A 20693-nucleotide genomic window follows, 5' to 3' on the forward strand; every position below is an offset into this window, starting at 1 on the left:
GGTTTATCGTTTTAATCAAATTTGGGGAAAGTTTGTCCATTATTTCTTTAAATGCTGTTTTTCTTTTCCTTCCCTTCTCTTTCGTTCTCAGGCTCCAGCTACCTGTGTTAGATTGCCTGGTTCTGCCCCACAGGGCCCCAGAGCGCTCCTGATTGTTTCCAGCTCATTTTCCCTGTGTTTCGGTTTGGATCGCTTCTGTTGCTGTAGTTTTAAGTTGCCGGGCTCTTTTCTGTTGCAGGTTTTGATCTTCTCTTCGGTCCATGCAGTCAGTTCTTTCATTTCTGATGTTGTGTTTGTCAGCTCTTTCCAGAAGCCTCACGTGTGCTTTCCCTGTCCTTGCTTTTCCCTGTGTCTATGCGTTCCTTTTGCTCCCTGGTCACAGTTGTAATGGCTGTTCCCAGCTGCTTTCAGCTCATTTCGTCATTTTTGTCTTTTCTGGGTCTGTTTCTGTTGACTGCTTCTTCCTATCAGCTCACTCCATTTTTGCCTCTTCCGGGTCTGTTTCTGTTGACTGCTTCTTCATAGGATGACGGGACACATTCACATGGTGTTGCTGCTTCTCATATCAAGTTATTTTCCATACAATGCCAGACATTGCGAATGTTACATTGTTTAGTGTTTGAGCCCTGTTTTCTTCCTTTAAAGCATGTTGACGGTTGTGTTTGCCAACAGTTAAGCCGCCTGGGGATCAGTGGGAGTCTGTCAAGGCGTTCTTTGCCTTGCCCTTCTCTACTGGTGCGGTTTTATTTTCTTCAACGTGGAGCCCCCTTCTTCCTGACACGTGGACTGGCTGGATCACGGGGTGCTGGTCTCCTGTCTCCCCACTGTCTTGAATAAGCAAGCGTGGGTGGGGGATGATGTACTGTCTCCGTGGAGGGGCCGGACAGGTGGGGCCTCGTCCTCCCGTTCACGGGCTCCAGGGGTGTGCAGTGGCCTCCTCTGCAGCCATGCTTTGCGGAGATGGTGGCGAGCTTGTCTCCTTAAGGCTTTCCTGATGATAAAATGTGACCAGTAGGATGAACGGTCAGGGACAATGGCGTGTCCAGAGGTCCTTTCCCTCCTGTGTGGTTGCAAGGCCGTGGCAACTCAACCACCATCCTCACTGCCACTTCTGGGAGGAGCAGAGGGGGACAGAACCGCCTTGGCCCTGGGGTGCATGTGCCCCAACCTGTGTGTGCTGGTGGCTATTGGGGGTCCAATTTCTCTCTTAAGACCAAGCGTGAGCTATCAGGAGACCCCCCAGAGCTTGGAGTTGTGCTTCCCTGGCATGAGACCTTGGGTGTTTTCTCGATGTCTCCAGCCCTGGGAGGCCTCAGACCCCGGCATCTCACAGGCAGCGTGGAGACCAGAGCCTGCGGGAGCTCCATTCTCTGCCCTCTGCCTGTCATGGGTGGACGGTCTCACGGTGATGTGCCCATGTGCTGTGGCCCCTCTTTACACCTTGTGGGCATCTCATGAGGTACAAGGCGTCTGTGTGGCTTTTCCTCAGGAACTTACTTTCTTCCTTCCAGAGAACTATTGTCGAGTGATGCGATGAAAGAATATAACAGGGCTCGAGTCTACCTGGACGAAAACTACAAATCCCAGGAGCACTTCACGGTGAGTCGCTTCCGCTGCCCGGCACAGGGGTCAAACAGGCTGGCCTTGGCGGAAGCCGGCCCTTTTGCCTGTGTAAATGGAGAGGGGGTTGGGGTGCTCCCCGCCTGAAGCCTCACTCCCGCCGCCCTCCCTGGCGCTCCCACAGCCTGCTTGGTGGTCTGCTCGGTGGTCTGAGCCCGTGGCTGGCCTGACAGGGAAGGTGGCCCAGCACGCACAGGGTCTTGGGGCTCCAGACCAAGCCCAAGCAGGAGTTGGGGAGTGACAGCTGGGGAGAGGCCCAGGGCCTCAGTGTGTGTGAAAAAGAGGGAGTCCGAGGCTCCGGGCGTGTAGATGAGAGGTTGGACGGCAGCCGGGATCCGCTCCGAGAGCCACCATCGCCAGCCCTGCTCCCATGCTGGGGCATCCTGCCTCGGAGAGAGGCTGTTCCTCGGGGTGAGCACAGGGGGAGTGGGACGTGAGAGGTTGGACGGCAGCCAGAATCTGCTCCGAGAGCCACCACCGCCAGCCCTGCTCCCATGCTGGGGCATCCTGCCTCAGAGAGAGGCTGTTCCTCGGGATGACCACAGAGGGGTGGGACAGAGCCTTCCACAGGGCTGCGAAAGACCGGTCCCTCCTCTGGTCCCTCCTCTGCGGTCCTCTGTCAGGTGGACACATGAGAGCGTGGTCCTGGTGGACGTGGCAGCCACAGAGACACAGGCACCAGGTGTCTGGGAAGGGACAGGAAGCCCCTCGGAGGAGGGGATGCTCTGCAGGTCGTGAATAACTTGCTGTTGGTTCAAAGACCCACATCTTAAATCCCGTCTTTACGCCCTGGGCCCTCTGGCCTGGGTCCATGTCCCCTGTCTCTGGGGAGGCCCTGGGTCCCCTGGCCTGGGTCCATGTCCTCTGTCTCTGGGGAGGCCCTGGGTCCCCTGGCCTGGGTCCATGTCCCCTGTCTCTGGGGAGGCCCTGGGTCCCCCTGGCCTGAGTCCATCTTCCCCGTCTCTGGGGAGGCCCTGGGTCCCCCTGGCCTGGATCCATCTCCCCTGTCTCTGGGGAGGCCCTGGGTCCCCCTGGCCTGGATCCATCTCTGGGGAGGCCCTGCGTCCTTCTCCCCCATCTCTGGCCTGTCCCAGCATCAGTGCCTACCAGCCATCATCCCACTGTTGCATGACAGACCCTTGTTAACCTGCCCTCTCCCTGGCGGGCGCCCCTGTAGGCAGCAGTGCTGAGGGTCTCGCTCTCCAGTGTTCCCCTGCCCTGCGGGTGGGACTCTCATTACTCTTTGGGTTCAAGGGCCATCTCACTCGTTTGGGCATCTACTGCCAGTTAATCAATGTCCTTGTCCCTGAGATGGTCACACAGCTGCCCTGCGTGGTCCCCAGCCGTAGTCGAGTCTGTACAATCCCAGGAATCCCCTGTTCGGTCTCCGCCCCTCCTGCTATCAAGCAGCTGCCCACACACAAGTGGCCTCTCCTCATGTTCCGTGGGGCACGTGGGGGCCGCAGGGCCCACTCACACCAGAGCCAAGGCCTCATCCCTGTGCTCAGGATGTCGCTCCTCCTGTCAGCCTTCCTTCCTCTCCCACCTTGGTCCCTCCTCCCGACCAGCTTCTTCCTCTCAGCTCTGCCATCCTTTCCATAAAACGGCAGCTTCCTTGACCCTCTCACTCTCCTCTGCCATGACCCAGCATCCTGTGTTTCCCAAGTGGGGGCTTATTCAGATGGAAAAGAAAAATACCACTGGGTGAGCAGCAGATTAGACATTGCAGAAGAAAAGAGAAGGTGACTGAACTTGAAGACAGCCACAAAAATCACAGTGAAACAGAGAAGGACTGAAAAGTGGATAGAAATCACGGTGAAATACCAGGTGTCCTAACACGTGTGACTGCATCCCCAGGAGGAGTGGGAAGAGGAGGCAGACAGGGCAATGCTTACAGATGTCATGGCTCAGATTTCTTCACCATTCCATGAAACTTACAGAAAGATCCAAATACTGCAACAAGCTTCAAGCCAGATAAACATACCGATGCGTGCCAAGGTCAGATTGCTGAAAGCAAATTACATGAAGGCCCTTTGCCACCCGTCATCCTCAGAAGAGTAGGGCTCTGCTCCCTACCTCTGTGTGCCGCCCTGCCGTGGGAGCCTCATCTGTGCCAGTCACCAGCCACCTCTTCCTCAGGTGGACCGTCGCTCAGCTCTTTCCAGCTTCCTTTAAATAAAAAGACACAGGTACTTTAAAAGTGAAGGGACGGAAGAAGATGTACCTTGCAGCAGTCGTTAGAAGAAAGTAGGAGTGGCTGTCTCCATATCACAGTGACCTCAGAGCGAGGGTGTTGTCAGGGCGGAGAGGGGTCATTTCATGATGATAAGGGGTCAACTTTTCGAGAGGACATAGCGGTTGTGAATGTGTGCCCCTAATATCAGAGCTCACTTAGACACGAAACCGACAGGGCGGATGGAGACAGACAGGCTCTGCACCGCAGGAGGACCCCACAGTCCCCTCTTGCTGACTGGCGTGCAGGTGGGCGGAGGAGCAGTGCCCAGCACCTGCGCCCTTGGTGTCTGAGGCTCTCCAGCCAGAGCAGCGGTGGACGCAGCCACAGACAGAAGGCACCCGCGTGCTGGGCCCTGGCCAGAGCAGGCCTCTCGGTCTGTCCGAGCCTGGCTGGGATACCTGAGAACGAGGCACACATGGGCTGGATGGAGGGTCAGCGTCATGCTGTGGTTCTGTTTCCACCAAAAACATCTTTCCACAGCAGGACGAAAGCCTCAGCAAAACCTTTAGGCCCCCGAGGGCCGTGACTGCTGTCCACACCTGCCTTGCCGTCCACACCTGCCTTTCAGGGTTTTCCAGGTGGGTCCGGAGTGGCCTGTGCTTGAGGGCTCAGGTCCACCCGAGACTGCCTGGTGTGCGTAACTGGGCATCTGCACCTGGCTGCTGGGCACAGGCCATGCCAGCCCCGTATGAGCTCTGGGGTTGTTCTCCCTTCTTTCCAGGGGTCCTCCCTGGCCCTGGGTGGTTCCAGCAGAACAGTCGCCAGGGCACAAGTCTGGTTCTCGAAAGAACTTGCCCCTGCCTCTATGAGACAGAAATGGTCTAAACACGTTCTCTCACCAAAAAGAATTAAATTAGAAGTAAATAAAAAAGATTTACGGAAAAGTCTCAAATGTTTGGAAATTAACTTATTAATTAGTAACCCCAAGTCAAACAGAATGTCACCAAAGAAATGAGAAAATACTTTAAATTATGTGAAAAGCTAGAACCTTCAAAATCTGTGAGATGCCAAAATAGTCTGCACCCACTGCAGATCCTGCAGCAGCCTTTAGCGAGGGGAGCACGGCCCCACCTGTGAAAGGAAAGGTGCCTCTCGGGGGAGGAAGCACAGGGGCTGGGCTGGGCCCCCCCCACAAGAAGCCGCTGCGCACTTGGTGCCTCAGAGTGACCGACAGTGGTGCAGCCGGCGTGCACACGCTCCCCGGTTGGGTCTCTGAGATGTCTGACTCCAGGGTGCAGGGTGCCAGGGCGGCCGAACAGGCCCCCCAGAGGCAGCCGTGCCGGGTGTGAGGCCCCGAGGCTGTTCCTCCGGTTACCCTCACGACGGGGGTTTCTAGAAAATGGGACAGGATAAGGCTTGGGAGTGGGAGTGGGTCTCAGGCCTGCTCTTGGGGAACTGGGGCCTGGCAGGAGCCATGCCTGTGCCGCCACCCTTCAGCTCAGTGGGCTCCAGCCCCAGCTTCCGTTTCTGGGCACAGCCCTGGTCTCTCCCACAGCCACGGCCCTGAGTGAGGCTTTAGGCCAGGTGGATGGTAGAGGGCAGCCTTGCCTGGCAGTGGGGAGGGTCCGGGATGCCTCAGACACCCAGTCGGGAGCTCACGCCAAGCTGGCACCAGGTGGGCCTGTCATCCCTGTCTTGTCACTGAGACTGGGCCGGTGGGTCCCGGAACGCTGCCCCCGGGGCCACCACTGGCCGCCTCAGTGGCCTGGTCTTTGCTGGGGGCCCTTGGGGTGTCTGGGTGGCAGGTCCCGACTTCCCCGGGGTCCTGGGCAGAGCTGGACAGCAGCGGCCAGCCAGCCAATCACCCTCCTGCCCCAGCCAGGTGCCCTCCGGCTGTCAGAGGGAGGAAAATTTAATTTTTACAAGATTGATGGTATTGGAGCAATTTTTTTAGCTGAGTCTGGTTCAAATAATAGGCCATTAATTGAAAAAGGAAATTGAAATGAATTTATCTTGTACATAAATGCTGTCATGGGTATTAATAGGGATCAGAAAATAGTGGCCGGTTCCCAGAAGGCAGTTGAACCTGAAGCTGCGCCTGGCGCGTGAGCCTGTTGGGTGGGGGACGCGGCTGAGGGGCTTCGAGCGACCTGCGGTGCCCATTGCCACCAGGAGATGGCGCCCACGCAGCGCCTGAGAGTTTCCTGCCAGCGATGATCAGAAGGCAACTTTTATGCTTAAAAAATGACGATATTAGGCCGGGCACAGTGGCCGATGCCGGTAATCCCAGCACTTTGGGAGGCTGAGGCTGGGATGGCCTGCACCGACCCCACCAGGCGAGGTGGACCTGGCTCAGGGCAGAGGGCCTGAGGAGGTGCCCAGGCTGATCCCTGGGCTCTGCGCCCACATGGAGTATGGAAAAGTGGCGAGAGCCAGGCTGGAAGACACCTGAGTGCCAGGCGGTCCACGTGCCTCATCCCTGAAGCGCATTCGTCAGAGCCCCTGCTTCTGGGTTCGGCCTGGTGTCCCTACCCCTGGGAACGTGTCTGCCCACAGCACTGCAGACAAGGCCTGGGGGAAGCCCCCCGCGGAGGTCTCGGCACAGCGTTGGTACCCAGAGAAATTTCTTAGCCACCGCGGCGCACCCTCCCACACGGGCCTCGACACAAGAAGTGCCTGGGCGAGGCTTTCCAGGGCTGCCACGTGTCTATTGATCCAAAGCTCCAACAGCACGGAAATCCTGTATTTGGTCCGCTGGGCACACGGGGAGCCCCGAGAACACATCACTCAGTGCCTGGAGAGCCGACGTCGGCCAGAGAATGCAGGGCAGCGGCTTCCCTGAACTCTGCTTCCAAGAGGGTTCCGTGAGGAAGAGGTTGCAAGTTCATTTTCGTTTAACCTCACCGGTGTCTGGTTTCACCACAGGAGGGAGCCCTGCGGCGGGAGGGGTGGGGGGCCGGTCACTGGGCTTTGCTGCTGATTTGGCCTACCTGGGAAGCCCAGAGGATGAATGGGGGTCTTATTTATTTTAGTGACTTGAGGCTTGCGTGGGACCTGGTAGGAGCCAAGGCCATCCTGTCCTCCCAGCTCTGCTTAGTGATTTACCATCCAAGGCACTGGCTCGCGTGTCACCCGCCCCTCCCGGAGAGGCTGCGTGGGGCTGTGGGTGCCTGAGTGTAGGTCCCAGCCTGTGTCCTGGGCTCTAGTCCCATTGAAGCCTTGCAGCTGGCTGGGCATGGGTCCCACGCAGACTGGTGTTGCCGGGAGGGCCTGGCGTGGGCACCTGCAGCAGGTTCTTCACCTCCCAGCAGTGACTGTGGCCTCTCAAAGCCTCAGCTGCTGCAGTAAGCTTTCCTGCCGGGAGCTATGAGCACGGCTGGGGCCCACGCCCAGGACTGCCCCGACCGGACTGAAAGCCCTGGCTCCTAGAGGGAAGGTACAGTGGGGTCAGGGTGCGAGAAGGAAAGCCCCACTCCCCTCTTCATCCACCCACCCGGAAGAAGTTTGGAGAATCCACGCCTTTGAAATGGCTTGAGGTTGGAGCACCTGGCCGCTGGTCACCAACCAGGGGCTCACCCCTCTCTCACCCCCTAGCGCTGCCTTTGCACCTTGGAGGGCAGGTCTCTGCTGGCACCATGAGTGACCTGCAAGCATCACCATGGTGGACTCTGCTCATGCCTTGGTGGCTTCTAGGCTTTTCCCGGGGCCCAGGCCTCCTGCAGAGCAGGGCCTGCCTCCCCCGTGACTGGGGTCTGTGGAGAGTGGCACAGATGCCCTTTGCAAGTGCTGTGCACGGCAGCTCACAGCCCCCACCCCCAGCTCTGGAGTCTGTAAGAGGCAGGCTCTTGGCATGGCCCCCAGGCAGCGGCCCTGGTGCTCTTGGGGCGGGGGCCCCAGTACCCTGCGGTGGCCCAGGAACAGGAGGCCCGCTGCTTCCTGGGAGAGACCCTTCTGCTTTCCCTCCTCCTCTTCCGTGAGCTCCCCCTTCCTCTCTTGTTCTCCTAAATAAGACTTTAGGGGGAATTTATGGAAAATTGATGGAGTTTACGGATGTTCTTTGATCCAGGGAAGGGGAAGGAAAGGCAAACGCGTTTATGATGAGGAAGCTCATCTGCCTTAGGGCTCCAGCCCTGCCCTGGAGCTCGCCGCCTTCTCACCTGCCTGGGGGTGAGACAGACCTGATGAAGTGAGAGGGGGCGAGATTGGTTTTCTGAGGGCACCGGGCCCTTCATGCTCCGCTAAATCACGGGCTGTCTGCTCAGCGGGCAGGTAATGTCCTGCTCCCCGGCCCCAGCACCTGCAGCCCCGCGGGACGCGATGATGTGCGGCTGGGGCTGCAGTGAAGGTGAAACTGTCGTATCGATCTTTTTAGCACTAAAATATGAGCCACTTTACTCCGCTCCCCGCTGCTGTGATGTGAAAAATAATAACTCGGATCCAAATTAAAAATATTGATCTCTGGAAGGTGTTGAAAGTAAATAAACACCTTCCGAAGTTTTCGGGTCAGCCGAGAAATGGTATTCAGCAATAAATGTGTCAGAGTCCAGGGTTCTTGATCTGTTTTTTCTTTGAATTGATTTTTCATTATTTACTTCCTAAAAGTGTTGGAATTCGGTCCTCCACTGTTAAATCCCAGTGTTTGGGCAAATTATTTCTTTGGGGCTTATGAGGTGCTCCTAATCCACTCCCTTATTGATTGATTGATTTTTGACTCAATAAGCTTGCTTTATTTAGGACTTCCATCATAATTTTTTGTACATTTAGGCTTGACTTTTTTATTTCCTTCTAACAGATGAGCTGACATTGGGCTATCAAATGGGTGGGAAAACAATTGCCACGAGGTTAATTTCATGGCTGACTCCGTGCGTTCTAAGGAGACGGGGGTGTTTCCTGGCAGCAGGCTGTGCCTTGGGGTGCAGCCTTGACACATGTCGATCTGTTTACACACAGGGCTGAGTCCGTTGACCCCGGGGGTGCTCATGGGTGCCCAGGCGTCTGCAAGCTGCCCGCAGCTGGGCAGTCTCTGGGCACAGACGCTCTAGGCCCCCTGGGCTCCAGGGAGGCTGGGTTGTATGTCTCTTGAGAAGCTTTGCTTTCAGAAGGAAAGCTTCTGAAAGCTCGGTGGTCACCAAGACCACCGAGACCGCCAGACCTACCAAGGCCGCCGAGACCGCCAGATCTACCAAGACCTCCAAGACCGCCAGATCTACCAAGGCTGCCGGCTGCTCCACGTGTCTCCACGCGCCCGGCAGGAGAGTGGAAGGGACGGGGCCTGGGGCAGCTCGAAAAGACAGGCGCCGCCAGCATCTGCGTTTCCTCGTGGGTACTCAACAGGTTGCCTGGGAAACTCCTCCTGCCATCACCTGGAGTCAGCTGCTGTCCACAATGGAAACTGCCAGCCACCGAGGCTGCCGACCTGGGCCCTGGGGATGAGCAGCCCAGGAGACGAAGATGTCCAGGCGGGTCCCCGGCCCTGCAGGCACCACTCCCCACGCCAGTGTCCTCCACACCTCTGGGCAGACCTGGCTGTGCCCCTGTAGGTGCCGGGCAGACTCACATGCACAGGGGTTCGGATTGAGGCCTGGGGCTGAGGAAGCAGGAAGTCCTCTCCGGAGCTGCAGCACTGAGAAAGGCACCGTGTCGAAAGCAGCCTTGGAAGGGTCCAGAACTGGAGAGGTGGAGAGCTGCCGTCAGCCCGTAGCTCTGGGGCTGGTCCTGGTCCATCTGGCCATGGGACCATGGGCAGAGGGGTTCCCCACCTCTGGGTGAGGCGGGAGTGGTGGGCAGTGCTGGCCGTGAGGCCCATGTGGGTGCATCTGGACTCGGGTCTGGAGGCACTGCTGTCTAAGCTGAGGCTTGAAGGATGACCATGCCCAGGTCATGCAGTGTTCCTTCTCAGCGAGCAGCTCCCACAGGAGGGCAGTCCGTCCATTCAGCCTGCCCTGATCCCGCTGCCGCACGTCCACGGGTATTCTGCACACACCCACCGTCCCCTGCGGAGGAGACCTCTGCACGCAGGCCCACAGCGAGGGCCGGATCGGGAGGACAACCCACTTGACAGGCAGTGACCTTACCTGGCACTGACCGGGGCCTCCTCCCCAGCACTGTCCCGAGTCGGGTCTGCACAGCTTCGTGGCTGCCTGCCCTGGGAGATGGAGCATGGAGAAGACCAGTGCCTCATCACACAGCCAGACGCGCACAGCAGGATCCAGCACTGTCAGCTGGGCTCCAGAAACCTGATGACATGAAGCCTGCAGCTCCTGACACATGACATGTGACGTACAACACGTGACACGCGGCATACTCCCTGTGACATGGCACATGACACGTGACACAACACATTCCTGCGTTCCACTGATGACAGGTGACACACGGCTCGTTCCTGCCCTCCACTAACACATGACACACGGCACGTTCCTGTCCTCCGCCGACACGTGACACACGGCATGTTCCCATGTCCACCAGTGCATGACACACAGCACGTTATAATGATGTAAATACTGATTATTGATTTAAGTGAAAATATCATATTGAGAGAGTGGGGGTGAGAGATGGAGTGTGTGTGTGATATTGAGTGAAGGGGAAAGATAGTAGAAAGTAGTTAAATCCTCTTCTTCCACCATGGAAAAATTAAAAAGTCAATGTTGAAAACTGGAAAATCAAGAAGTAGCAATATAAGCTTTAGAGGTATGGAGATAAATACCAAAAGAAAACAATTAAAAGAAAATAATTGCCTCTGGAAACGAGAAGACTGAAGTAGACAGGAGCTACTGTTTTCATAGTATGCCTTGCAGAACTCATGTGTCTGTGTGTGTGTTTAAAAAACAAAATTCAAGGAAACTTCTTAGAAGAGACTCCTTCTGTTGGTGGTGACATCAAACAAGACCTGCAGGAGGAGGTGGCACCAACGAGGAGGTGGCACCAACAAGAAGGTGGTGTGTTGGTTTGTGGTCTGGTGCAGTGAGACACCTGTGTGAGCAACAGGTGGGAGTGGCTCTGGTGTCTGAGCAAAGGCTGTCTGGATGCCGTTCGTTTTGAGAGAAGAGCCTAGAATCTTGACTGTCCTTTGAGTGTCAGGTAAAGAAATCTGAATGTGATGAGGCGGTCAGTGGGGACCATTACAGAGTTTAGGGAGAGAGGTGAGGCAATCAGAGCCGGGGGAAGATGGAGAAGGGACAAGTATGTTGTTTCAAATGCAGAGTCCTGTGAGATCTACCTTTTAAATTCGTACTGAAGTAAATGCACAGAGAGGACCAGAAGTGGTGATCCATGTTGGTGCACATTTATTTTTTTGACTCTGATTCCTTCTCTTTAAGCCCAAACCGTCCAGGGCAGTGTCCCATACTGAGCACTAAAGATAAGTAGGGTGAAACCCAGGAGGGAGGAAAACCAGATCCTTGCACCTTGGCCAAGACGAGGATGCTGAGCGGAGCACAGCCCGTCCTGGAATGAAGCCTGCATCTCTCGCTTGCACAGTGCCCCACCCACAATCCAGCCAGCTGCAGGCTCCCACCTCTTTGTGATACGGTTTCAAAGACACAATCCAATGCCACGTGTAAATTGTTTGATGCTTGAGATCAGCTTTACTGAATTGCCTGCATTGAAAGTAATGAGGACAATACCTCCTTCAGGAAGAAAAAATAGGCAAAATGAAGTGCTTTCATGAATAGTCAGAAGGTGTTACTAACATAAACTACTTAGTTTTCGTCTTCAAAATCTCTATGTAGTTAGTGGCTTGTAAGCTGTCAACTTGTAAATGATGCAGTTGGAAATTGAAATGTCAATAACATTTCCATTTATAATAGCATCAAAAATATGACATATTTAGGAATAAATTAGGTCAAGATGTGTAAGACCTGTATGCTGAGAACTACGATATATTGCTCAGAGAAATTAAATAAGTTCTAGATAAATGGAGAAATATACTATGTTCATGGATCAGAAGACTCAATATTGTTAAGATGTCATTTCTCCCCAAATTAATGTAAAGATTCAGTACATTACGAATCAAAATCTGTGCAGACTTTTTTTGGTGGAAATTAAGCTGGTTCTAAAATGTCTATGTAAGTATAAAGGAATTAGAATGGGCCGAAGGAACTTTGAACATGAATAAAGACGGAGTCCTTATACTACCTGATTGAGACTCCTTATAAATCTCGATAATTAAATCAGTGTAGTATTGGCATAAAACCAGATAAACAGATCACAGAACATTATGGAGAGTCGAGAAAGTGGCCCACCAGTGATCTTTGTCAGAGGTATCAGTGGGCTTCCACAGTGAGTGAATGATCTTTTCAACAAATGGTGCTGTAGCAATTAGGGGGCCGTTTGCAAAAAATTCACTTCAACTGTTACTTGAAACCATATAAAAATTTAACTTGAACTGGTCATAGACCTAGCCTAAGAGCTAGAACTATGCAACTTCCACAAGATCACACAGGACTTCTTTCTTTAAATATGACTCCAAAAGCAGAAACCACTGTAAGAGGAAACCAGTCAGTTGGACCTGTGAAGACTGACCGTATCAGGTGCTGGTGAGGCTGTGGCAGCCCTGAGCCCTCGTGTTAGTGGTGGAAATGTAAAATCGCAGAACCACGTGGGAAAACATGGAGGTCTTTAAAAAAAAAATCGTTAAAAATACACACACCATATGACCCAGCCATTTCCCTCCTCGGCATTTACTTAAGAGAAATGAAAGCACATTCCACACAAAGACTGAATGTTCATAGCAGCTTTATTCAGAATAGCCAAAACCTGTCAACAGCCCAGATAGCCCCAGCAGGTGAGTGGGAACAGGAGGGACCTGTCTGTGTACACCGCAGCGGGTCAGTTGTCGCAGTAATTATGGTGGGCAAAAGAATCCAGACCAAAAAGTACATTCTTTATGATTTCATGTATATTATATTCTTAAAAATGCAAACGAGTCTGTAATGACAGAACACAGATAGTGGTTTCCCGGGGAAGGGGTTGGGGTGGAGGCTGGAGCCTTAAAGGGAAGCCAGGTCAAACCCCGGCTGGGAGAACGGTAGATCCCTGCACCTTGGCTGAGATGAGGATGCTGGACAGAAGGCAGCTCTCCCTTCCACACTGCCCACCCCCCCGCTCTCCAGCCTGGCCTCTCTCTGCTCCCACCCCTTCATGCTGTGGTTTAGCAAACACAAGCCAGAGCCAACGGTAAATTGTGTCAAGGGGTGAAGGGACCCAGGGGACCTTCTGGAGCGACGGGCGTGTTTGTCTTCTGATTGCGGTGATGGTTTCGCGGTGTAGATGTGTCAGGATTCATCCAGTTACACTTCACGTGGGTGTGGTTCTGTCAGTGCCATTTACATGTATCTTAGCACTCTAGAAGGAAAATCTAGTCTTGTGGTGGATGTCTTATGAGTGGACAAACTGCGGATGATTTAATTGAAAAGGGAAGTACTTCCGTCAGCAGCTGGCCCCGTGAGCGGACTGTGCACATCCCTGTGTGTGTCTTACACGGAAGGAAACTCGGCATGTCGCGGGAAATAACGGCAGAGTGTCAGTAGTTTTCCGTTTTACATACACATATGCGTATGTCATATAAAATTGAAAAGACTTTCTTCTCACTAAATCTTATTTTATTTTGACACAGGATGTCACTCTGTTGCCCTGGCTGGAGTGCAGTAGTACATTCGTGGCTTACTGCCTTGAACTCCTGGGCTCAAGTGATCCTGTGACCTCAGCCTCCCAAGTAGCTGAGGATACAGGTGTGCACCACCACGCTTGGCTAAAAAAAAAATTGTTTTTAGAGACTGGGTGTCACCGTGTTGCCCAGGCAGGTCTCCAACTCCTGGTCTCAAGTGATCCTCCTGCCTCGGCCTCTCAAAGTGCTGGGATTACAGGTGTGAGCCACCGTGCCCGGCCAAAAAGATTCTTTAGGTTCAGTAAGGCTTTATTGATTTTGAATGTAACATTATTCCCACTCAGTGAGTGATTTTGGTCGACGTTCACCTGTACTTTCTCTGCACTCTGAGCTGGCAAGTGCCACCTTCTGGCTTCTGGCTGGGGTTGGTTTGCAGTGGAGTCTGTGCCTATGGCAGCTGTCTACGTGGCTTTGAGTCGTTATACTTTCCTTGCCTTTTGGGGAGCCCACGTCACAGATCCCTGGTGCTCTGTGAGCAGATTCGCCCCTGCGGATGAAGTCATCTTGCTCCTCTTCTGAGCTGTGAGCAGGGCAGGGCCGCACTCACCTCATCCCTCCCCCGCTCTCCCCGGGTGGGAAATCCGTAACAGGCTCTTTGGCAAAGGCTGGGCCAAGGTGCCTCGTGGGCGGCCAATTCATCAGGCGGCCGACAGGCGTGATCGAGTGCCATGTCACACGCAGCCCGGGAAACAAACACGCCGCACGAAAGGTATTGGCGAACAAACTGAAAAATTGTAAAGCTCTTAAGGACTTTCATGCTTGTTAGCATTTTTTGACAGAAAATCACTGAAGCAGTGAACATAAAGAAATAGCTGTGGTTGATTCACAGTTTAGCTTGTTGTTCTGTTCATTTGGCCTCAGGTGACATTTCACTTCCGGATCCCTGTGAGCTGCTCCTTGCTCTGCCTGGATTTCTTTCCTGTGCAAATTCTTGCGGGCCCCTCGGCTGTGCTCACCCAAGCACGGCCTCCCTGGAGATGGGTTTTATGATTTTGAAGGAGACCAAAGGAGACTGAATGAACAGATATTTTCTCCAAAGCCCATCGGGTTTGGCTTCAGGTGCTGTGAGCCGTGTGGACATTTCTAGGCTTAATCCACAGAGTGAATGTGAGCCTTTATGTCACAACCTGCCCAGGACCCTGCCGTGTGCCTGGAGGGCACCTGACCTGCTCTTGAGGCTTCACTGCCTGACGTCCCAAAGGGAACATCGTGCAGATGGGCGTCTGCACAGACCTCCCCTGTTGCCCTGTGCATTTGTGTGATGAGTTGGAGTGTGGCACACTGGTGTGTGGGGGTGCCTGGGCCTCTGAGTGCAGCCTCTCACAGCCACATCTGCCAGGTCAGCCGCAGCCCAGAGCTGAGCACAGAAGTGGGGGTGATTGTCATGAGTGCAGCTTGCCATTTGGCTTAGCACCTGCTAGAAGTGCCGTGTGCTCTTCTTTGAAAACCACCCATCCTTCCGTCCCGAGGAGGGTGAGAGGTGCGATGTTTTCCTGGGAAAAGGTGGCTCCCGTCCTGACCACACATCCCTGTCAGGGCAGCGTTTGGTGCATCGCAGCTGCGCGCGTAGAGATGCATCCTGCTATCTTAAGTATTGGAGTCCCCAACGCAGGAGCCCGTCAGTTAGTGGCCAGGGGCCAGTTTTGTTGAGCAGGCTCTGACTGACTTTCCGTGAACCTCCGGTACCCACCTGTGCAGTTGGCGGGCCCAGTGCAGGGCGGTGCCCTCCAGTGAGATGGTCGGCGTCCTCTCCACCCTCTCCAGGGAGACCGTCGGCGTCCTCTCCACCCTGGCCTCCTGATGGCTGCAGCTCAGCGTTCATTCTGCACGATGTTCACTCCCCACGTGGTTTCAGGTGTCTGGCATAGAATCATCGCTTTTCTACTTAGTCATCCTCTTTTTTGAGTTTATGTCCGTTAGATTTACCCCCATTCAGGTCATGCTGTCTCAGTTTGCAACCTTAAACAGAGTCTGTTTGCATGAATGGGATGCAGACACCTCGTCAGAAGGAATTTGCACGCGGCCTGTCCCTTCGGGCTGTGGCCCTGTCTTCCAGCCAGTGCTGGTCAAGGGTCCTCCCCCCTCAGCAGGCTCGTCAGGGGTGGCTTGGGTTTTCCCTTTGCAGCTGAGGAGTTGAGCAGTCAGGGGCTGCCCCTGCCTGCCCAGAACTTTCCTGAAGTTGTGGCCTGGTGGCACCCCGCCTGTGCAGGGCAGGTCCCTTGAGGCCAAGCCCTGTTGTGCATGAGGGGCCCCCCGAGACTGAAGGAAATGAAGCTGGAGCTGCAGAGACCGTGCCCACCTGAGGCCTTCCCTCGCCTTTGTAGACACACCTGTGTTTCCGAAGAAGGGGACGGACAGAACTCTTCACTTCCATCCCGAGAGCGCACCCCGCAGCGGCCACGGCTAACCTGTGGCCTTGAGAACATAGGAAAGCCCCCTCTTAGATTCGCAGAAACGCCCTTCCTAGGAGTAAACAGATTCTGTGTTTTTCCTCTTGATTCTGTGTCGCTAACTGTTAATTATGACAAGGAAAAGTGGTGTAAGAGTCAGGATATTTGTTTCATTGTGTAATTTATTCCCTGGTTAAAAGGGAAGAATGGGCTGGGTGCGGTGGTTTACACCTATAATCCCAGCACTTTGGGAGGCCGAGGCAGGTGAACTACTTGAGCTCAGGAGTTCAAGACCAGCCTGGCCAACATGGTGAAACCCCATCTGTACTGAAAATCGAAAAATTAGCCGGATGCAATGGCATATACCTGTAGTCGCAGCTACTTGGGAGGTTGAGGCTGGAGGATCTCTTGAACCTGGGAGGTGGAGGTAGCAGTGAGCCAAGATCATACCACTGCACTGCAGCGTGGTCAACAGAGCAAGATCCTGTCTTAAAAACAAAACAAAACAAAACAAAAAACAAAAGGAAGAATGATATAACCACATTAGTCCTTGACCACGTCTGCCTTAAAACTGAGTTGCGGTGCGCCTGCTTTTACTCACCGCTTCCTCCCACGTCGTGGCTGTTGTAATGCATCCCTCCTTCCTCACTGTGATTCATCGAGGAGCTTGGGAGGTGATTCATAGTCAGGGATACCTGTGTTTAAACCGGCAGAGAGGGAGAGGCATTGGACACATTACTCCGTGTTTTCACTGGTTTTAAATCTGATTCCTGCCGGCTGGGGAACTTGAGGAACTGAAGTCGTCATAGGCAGTAGAGAGGTAACGGGTAAGGGCCTTTCAAGCGTGCAGTGAAGAGACACCAGCTGTACAGCTCCCTCCTCTATGGAAAAGGTGGAATTCAGACAGTTAAAGTATTAAAGTATGCATCACTGGGTTTGAGAACAGCCGCAGAAAAACCCGTCGGATCACCCGAAACCCGTGGCCCCGTGACGCACCCTCCCGAGGCTGCCGTCTTTGCAGTGGGGCTCTTTTCCTTCTGGAGTGCAGCAGCGCCTGGAATTGTCTGGGAAGACCCTGAAGGATGGCCCACTCCAAGCCGAAACATCTTTCAAACGGAAATTGTTACACTGGGCTCTTCATCTTGAAATTAATGTTTGGTTGTCAATTTTTATTGCTGACCTAATGGATGAAGTCCAGCAATTGCAGCTGTCCCCTTAAAGCGGCTCCCAGTGTGTGCTGTGCAGACCTTCTCGGCAGGCTGCCCACCCCCTCGTCCGTACGTGGACTTGGGTAGAGAAGGATACCTGTGCATTGAGAGCTCGTTGGAGAGGCTTGAGTCATAATGTGTACTCAGTGTTCTGGGAATCACAGGAGGGTAAAGGTGATTTTTAAAAAAGTTCTTTTCATTAATTCCTCTCATCCCCAACCCCCTCCGCCTCCTGGGACAAAAAAATGGTGGGGTCCTGCTGGATGCCACTTTCCAAGCCGGGGCCAGACCTGCCGGTGTTGAGCAAGAAGGAGGTTTCATCTGAGGCTGGCTGAGTTTTATACATCTATTTATGAGATCCAATAATGTAATGATGTGCTTGTCTAATAAATGCTGCTGTACAAGCTCAGGACAGCAGACGTTTCCAGTATGCCCAGATTGTCTAAGCCGCAGCCCCTTTTGGTTGGAGCTCGGCTATATAATAAATGTCGGCTGTTCTTCCAACCATCGTAATTATTTAAAGGGGTTTCAAAAGAGAGAGAACAAATCAAATCAAGCCATTACTATTGAAGCTCGTTCTGGAGTTAAGTGTGTTTTTAAAACTGTGGGCCTTGTGCAGAGGCTCCTCCCAGTTTTCATCTATTATCACAATAATTGAGTTTGTAGCTGGAATTAAATTTATCAAATTGCATTATCCTCTTTAGAAATTGGATAGGCATGCTGGCAGGGCGAGGCAGAAGTTAATCCGCTTTCCTGAAGCCTCCAGTGGCCCTGCACAGCGGGGCTGAGGAGGCCCCGACAGCTCCCTGTCACCCCGGACACGATGTAATTTCTCCTCAATCCCTTGTGCAAATAATGACATTTGAATCGAGCATTAACAGGCTTAATTACTTTAAAATTGTCATTTTAATTTACACTGATATAGTATTGATCATACAAGCAGAGATTAAGCTGTTCAGTGGAGCAGATGATGGGGAATTAAACATTAAAGGGTCCTCAGGGGGCCGCGTGCGCTGCCCGGCGTGAGCCGGAAGAGGGATGATATTTCTCGGTAATGAACTGGCGGCATGCGGGGACATGAATCTTGGGCTCTTGGAAAAGGGGAAATAATGGGGTTTGGGAGGCATTTGCAGGTTATTCATTCGCTGCCATGCACCAATTCTCCAGTGATTCATCCGCCTCACCAACATTTATTTATCCAGCAAATTCCGGAGCTTTGACCTTTTTGCTAAGTACATTGAACATAAGTTGGAGTGGAGATTTTTCAAGTGTAACTTTTACAAGTATTTGTTATTTTTTCTTATTCCTAGGCAACATCAAACAAAGTTATTCAGTTTTTTGAGTGTACTCGAGTCTGCCAGCCTTGCAGTGTTGGTGTGGTGGTGAGGGACTAAGGGGCTCCTACAGCCCAGCCCCACACTTGACTTTTGAAAATTCCAAAGACAGATCCTAGGCTTAGCTGCCACTGATCCTTTCTTAGGTGAAATGACATGAGAGCCTCACATTCCTGCCATGGGCTGATGGTCTCGGCCTCGTTTCAGTTGAGGCTTTCTGGTGATGGTTACGGGGCAGTTACGCCCCGTAACTTATCGATGCTGCTAGTTGGAAAAAATACGGAAATGAAACAGAACATGGGTTTTTCAGAAGCACGTTTGATGGACCTTCCTCTGGCGAAAATCAGAGCACTTCAAATCCTGTAACCACAAACTGTTTCGCTTTTCAGAGGTTATGTAATAAAAAGTTAAGTGACTGATTTTATAGTTCAGTAGGGAGTGATGAAATTCTTGATCACTATCCATAATGGCTCTATTTTAAACAGTGGGCTAGAGATTTAATTAAAGCATGATCAGGGAAATGAAAAATGTTGATATTTCTCCTCAAGTTAAACATGAATTTGCACAGGGAGCATTAGAAGGGCTTATCATTCCTCCTGACATTTTTGTTCTTTTCCGTAGGATTTAAAAGCTCGCGGCCCACTTCACCCCTCTCTGAACAGCTCAGGGGGCTTCGGCCCCTGTTGACTGTGCCCTGGTTTTGGTCCATTTCTGTGGCTTTCTTTAAAAACTGCCGAGCTCCGTCGGCATGGCCACCGCTGCTGGCGTTTATTGAGCGTGCACTGCTTGTGGGGCTTTGTTCTAAAACCTGGGGATCATTTCCCCTCTTTATCATCAGGGCGCCGGAGACACAGGAAGGTTAACAGCCGGTGAGGCCGGGCGCGGTGGCGCACGCCTGTAATCCCAGCACTTTGGGAGGCCGAGGCAGGTGGATCACGAGGTCAGGAGATCGAGACCATCCTGGCTAACACGGTGAAACCCCGTCTCTACTAAAAATACAAAAAAATTAGCCGGGCGTGGTGGCAGCGCCTGTAGTCCCAGCTACTTGGGAGGCTGAGGCAGGAGAATGGCGTGAACCTGGGAGGTGGAGCTTGCAGCGAGCTGAGATCGCGCCACTGCACTCCAGCCTGGGCGACAGAGCGAGACTCTATCTCTAAATAAATAAGTAAATAAATAAATAAAAAGCCGGTGAGTAGCACCAGCTGGTGTGGAGCTGGGAAGTAGCCCTGTGAGTGCCAGGTGCCGCCGGGCCGGGCCCTCGCCATGAGGTGGGTTCCCTGCTGCCCTCTGGCCTGCTCTGAGGGGCACGGTGTAGGCTCCTGTTCTTAACCTCGAGGCTTTCTATGTAGCATGTCCTCATGGGACCACTCAACGAGAGGGAGCAGGGAGTGGGGTGGAGGAGTGGTGAGTGACAAGGCAGAAACAGCTGCTCGAGGAGGTCCTGTGTTCTCCTGGGGAGACACACAGGAATGTGAAATGTCTCCGTCAGCGACATTTCAGCCTGGCTCAGCCGCGTCCTTGAAAGTGGTGGCTGCTTCTTTCATAGGCTTGCAGACACCATCCATGTGTCCTTAGTCTGACAGTTACTTGGTCAAGCTTGGAGGATATGGGGCCTGCCTGTGCATGCCCCACAGGCAGAGAGGGCAGGCACGGTCCGCGCTGGACTCTGGATGTGAGGCTCGCAGTGACATGTGGGTAGATGCCATTGGGGTTGGCGTGAGCGTGGACCTGGGTTTCTAGAAGGGCATTGTTCCCGTGTCCCTCTCCCCGCTGTGGCCTTGCTGGGCCCCCAGGGACCCAGGACCCACTGGTGACTGCTGCCTCTCTCTCCTCAAGGCGCAGTCCTGCACGGCACTTCTAGCCCTCTGAGGTCTTCCTTTTGTCCAAACTCTTATCTTTTCCTGGGTCCCCAGGATCACTAACCTCTTCGCAGAAAATCCCTCTGCAGCCACCGGCCCCACACCCCCAGCCCCCATGCCCTCACCCCACACGTTCTCAGCCCCCATGTTCTCAGCTTCCAAGCCCTCAACCCCACACCCTCAGCTTCCACACCCTTAACCCCTATACCCCCAGCCTCACACCTCCAGCTCCCAGGTTCTCAGCCCCACGTCCTCAGCTTCCAAGCCTCAATCCCACACCCTCAGTCCCCAAATCCTCAGCTTCCAATCCCTCAACCGCATGTCCTGAAACCCACGCCCTCAGCCTCCACCCCCCAGACCCTACACCCTCTAACTGTGCACTCCCAGAACCCACACCTGACCCCACACCCCAGACCCTACATCCTCTGCACACTCCCAGGAC

The 20693-nt window shown here is 53.5% G+C and overlaps 1 protein-coding gene across 5 annotated transcripts in view; it reads left to right on the forward strand.

Annotated features, from left to right (window-relative positions):
• The window catches only part of INPP5A (inositol polyphosphate-5-phosphatase A), a 249651-nt gene that overhangs the window by 118001 nt on the left and 110957 nt on the right, over positions 1-20693 (forward strand). For all 5 annotated transcript variants that reach the window (XM_028827054.2, XM_077947896.1, XM_077947897.1 and 2 more), the window contains one exon: positions 1512-1599. In XM_028827054.2, the coding sequence (XP_028682887.1) occupies positions 1512-1599 (88 nt within the window). The remainder of the gene's footprint in view (positions 1-1511; positions 1600-20693) is intronic.

The sequence above is a fragment of the Macaca mulatta genome, chromosome 9, assembly GCF_049350105.2.
Source record: "Macaca mulatta isolate MMU2019108-1 chromosome 9, T2T-MMU8v2.0, whole genome shotgun sequence".
NCBI lineage: Eukaryota > Metazoa > Chordata > Mammalia > Primates > Cercopithecidae > Macaca > Macaca mulatta.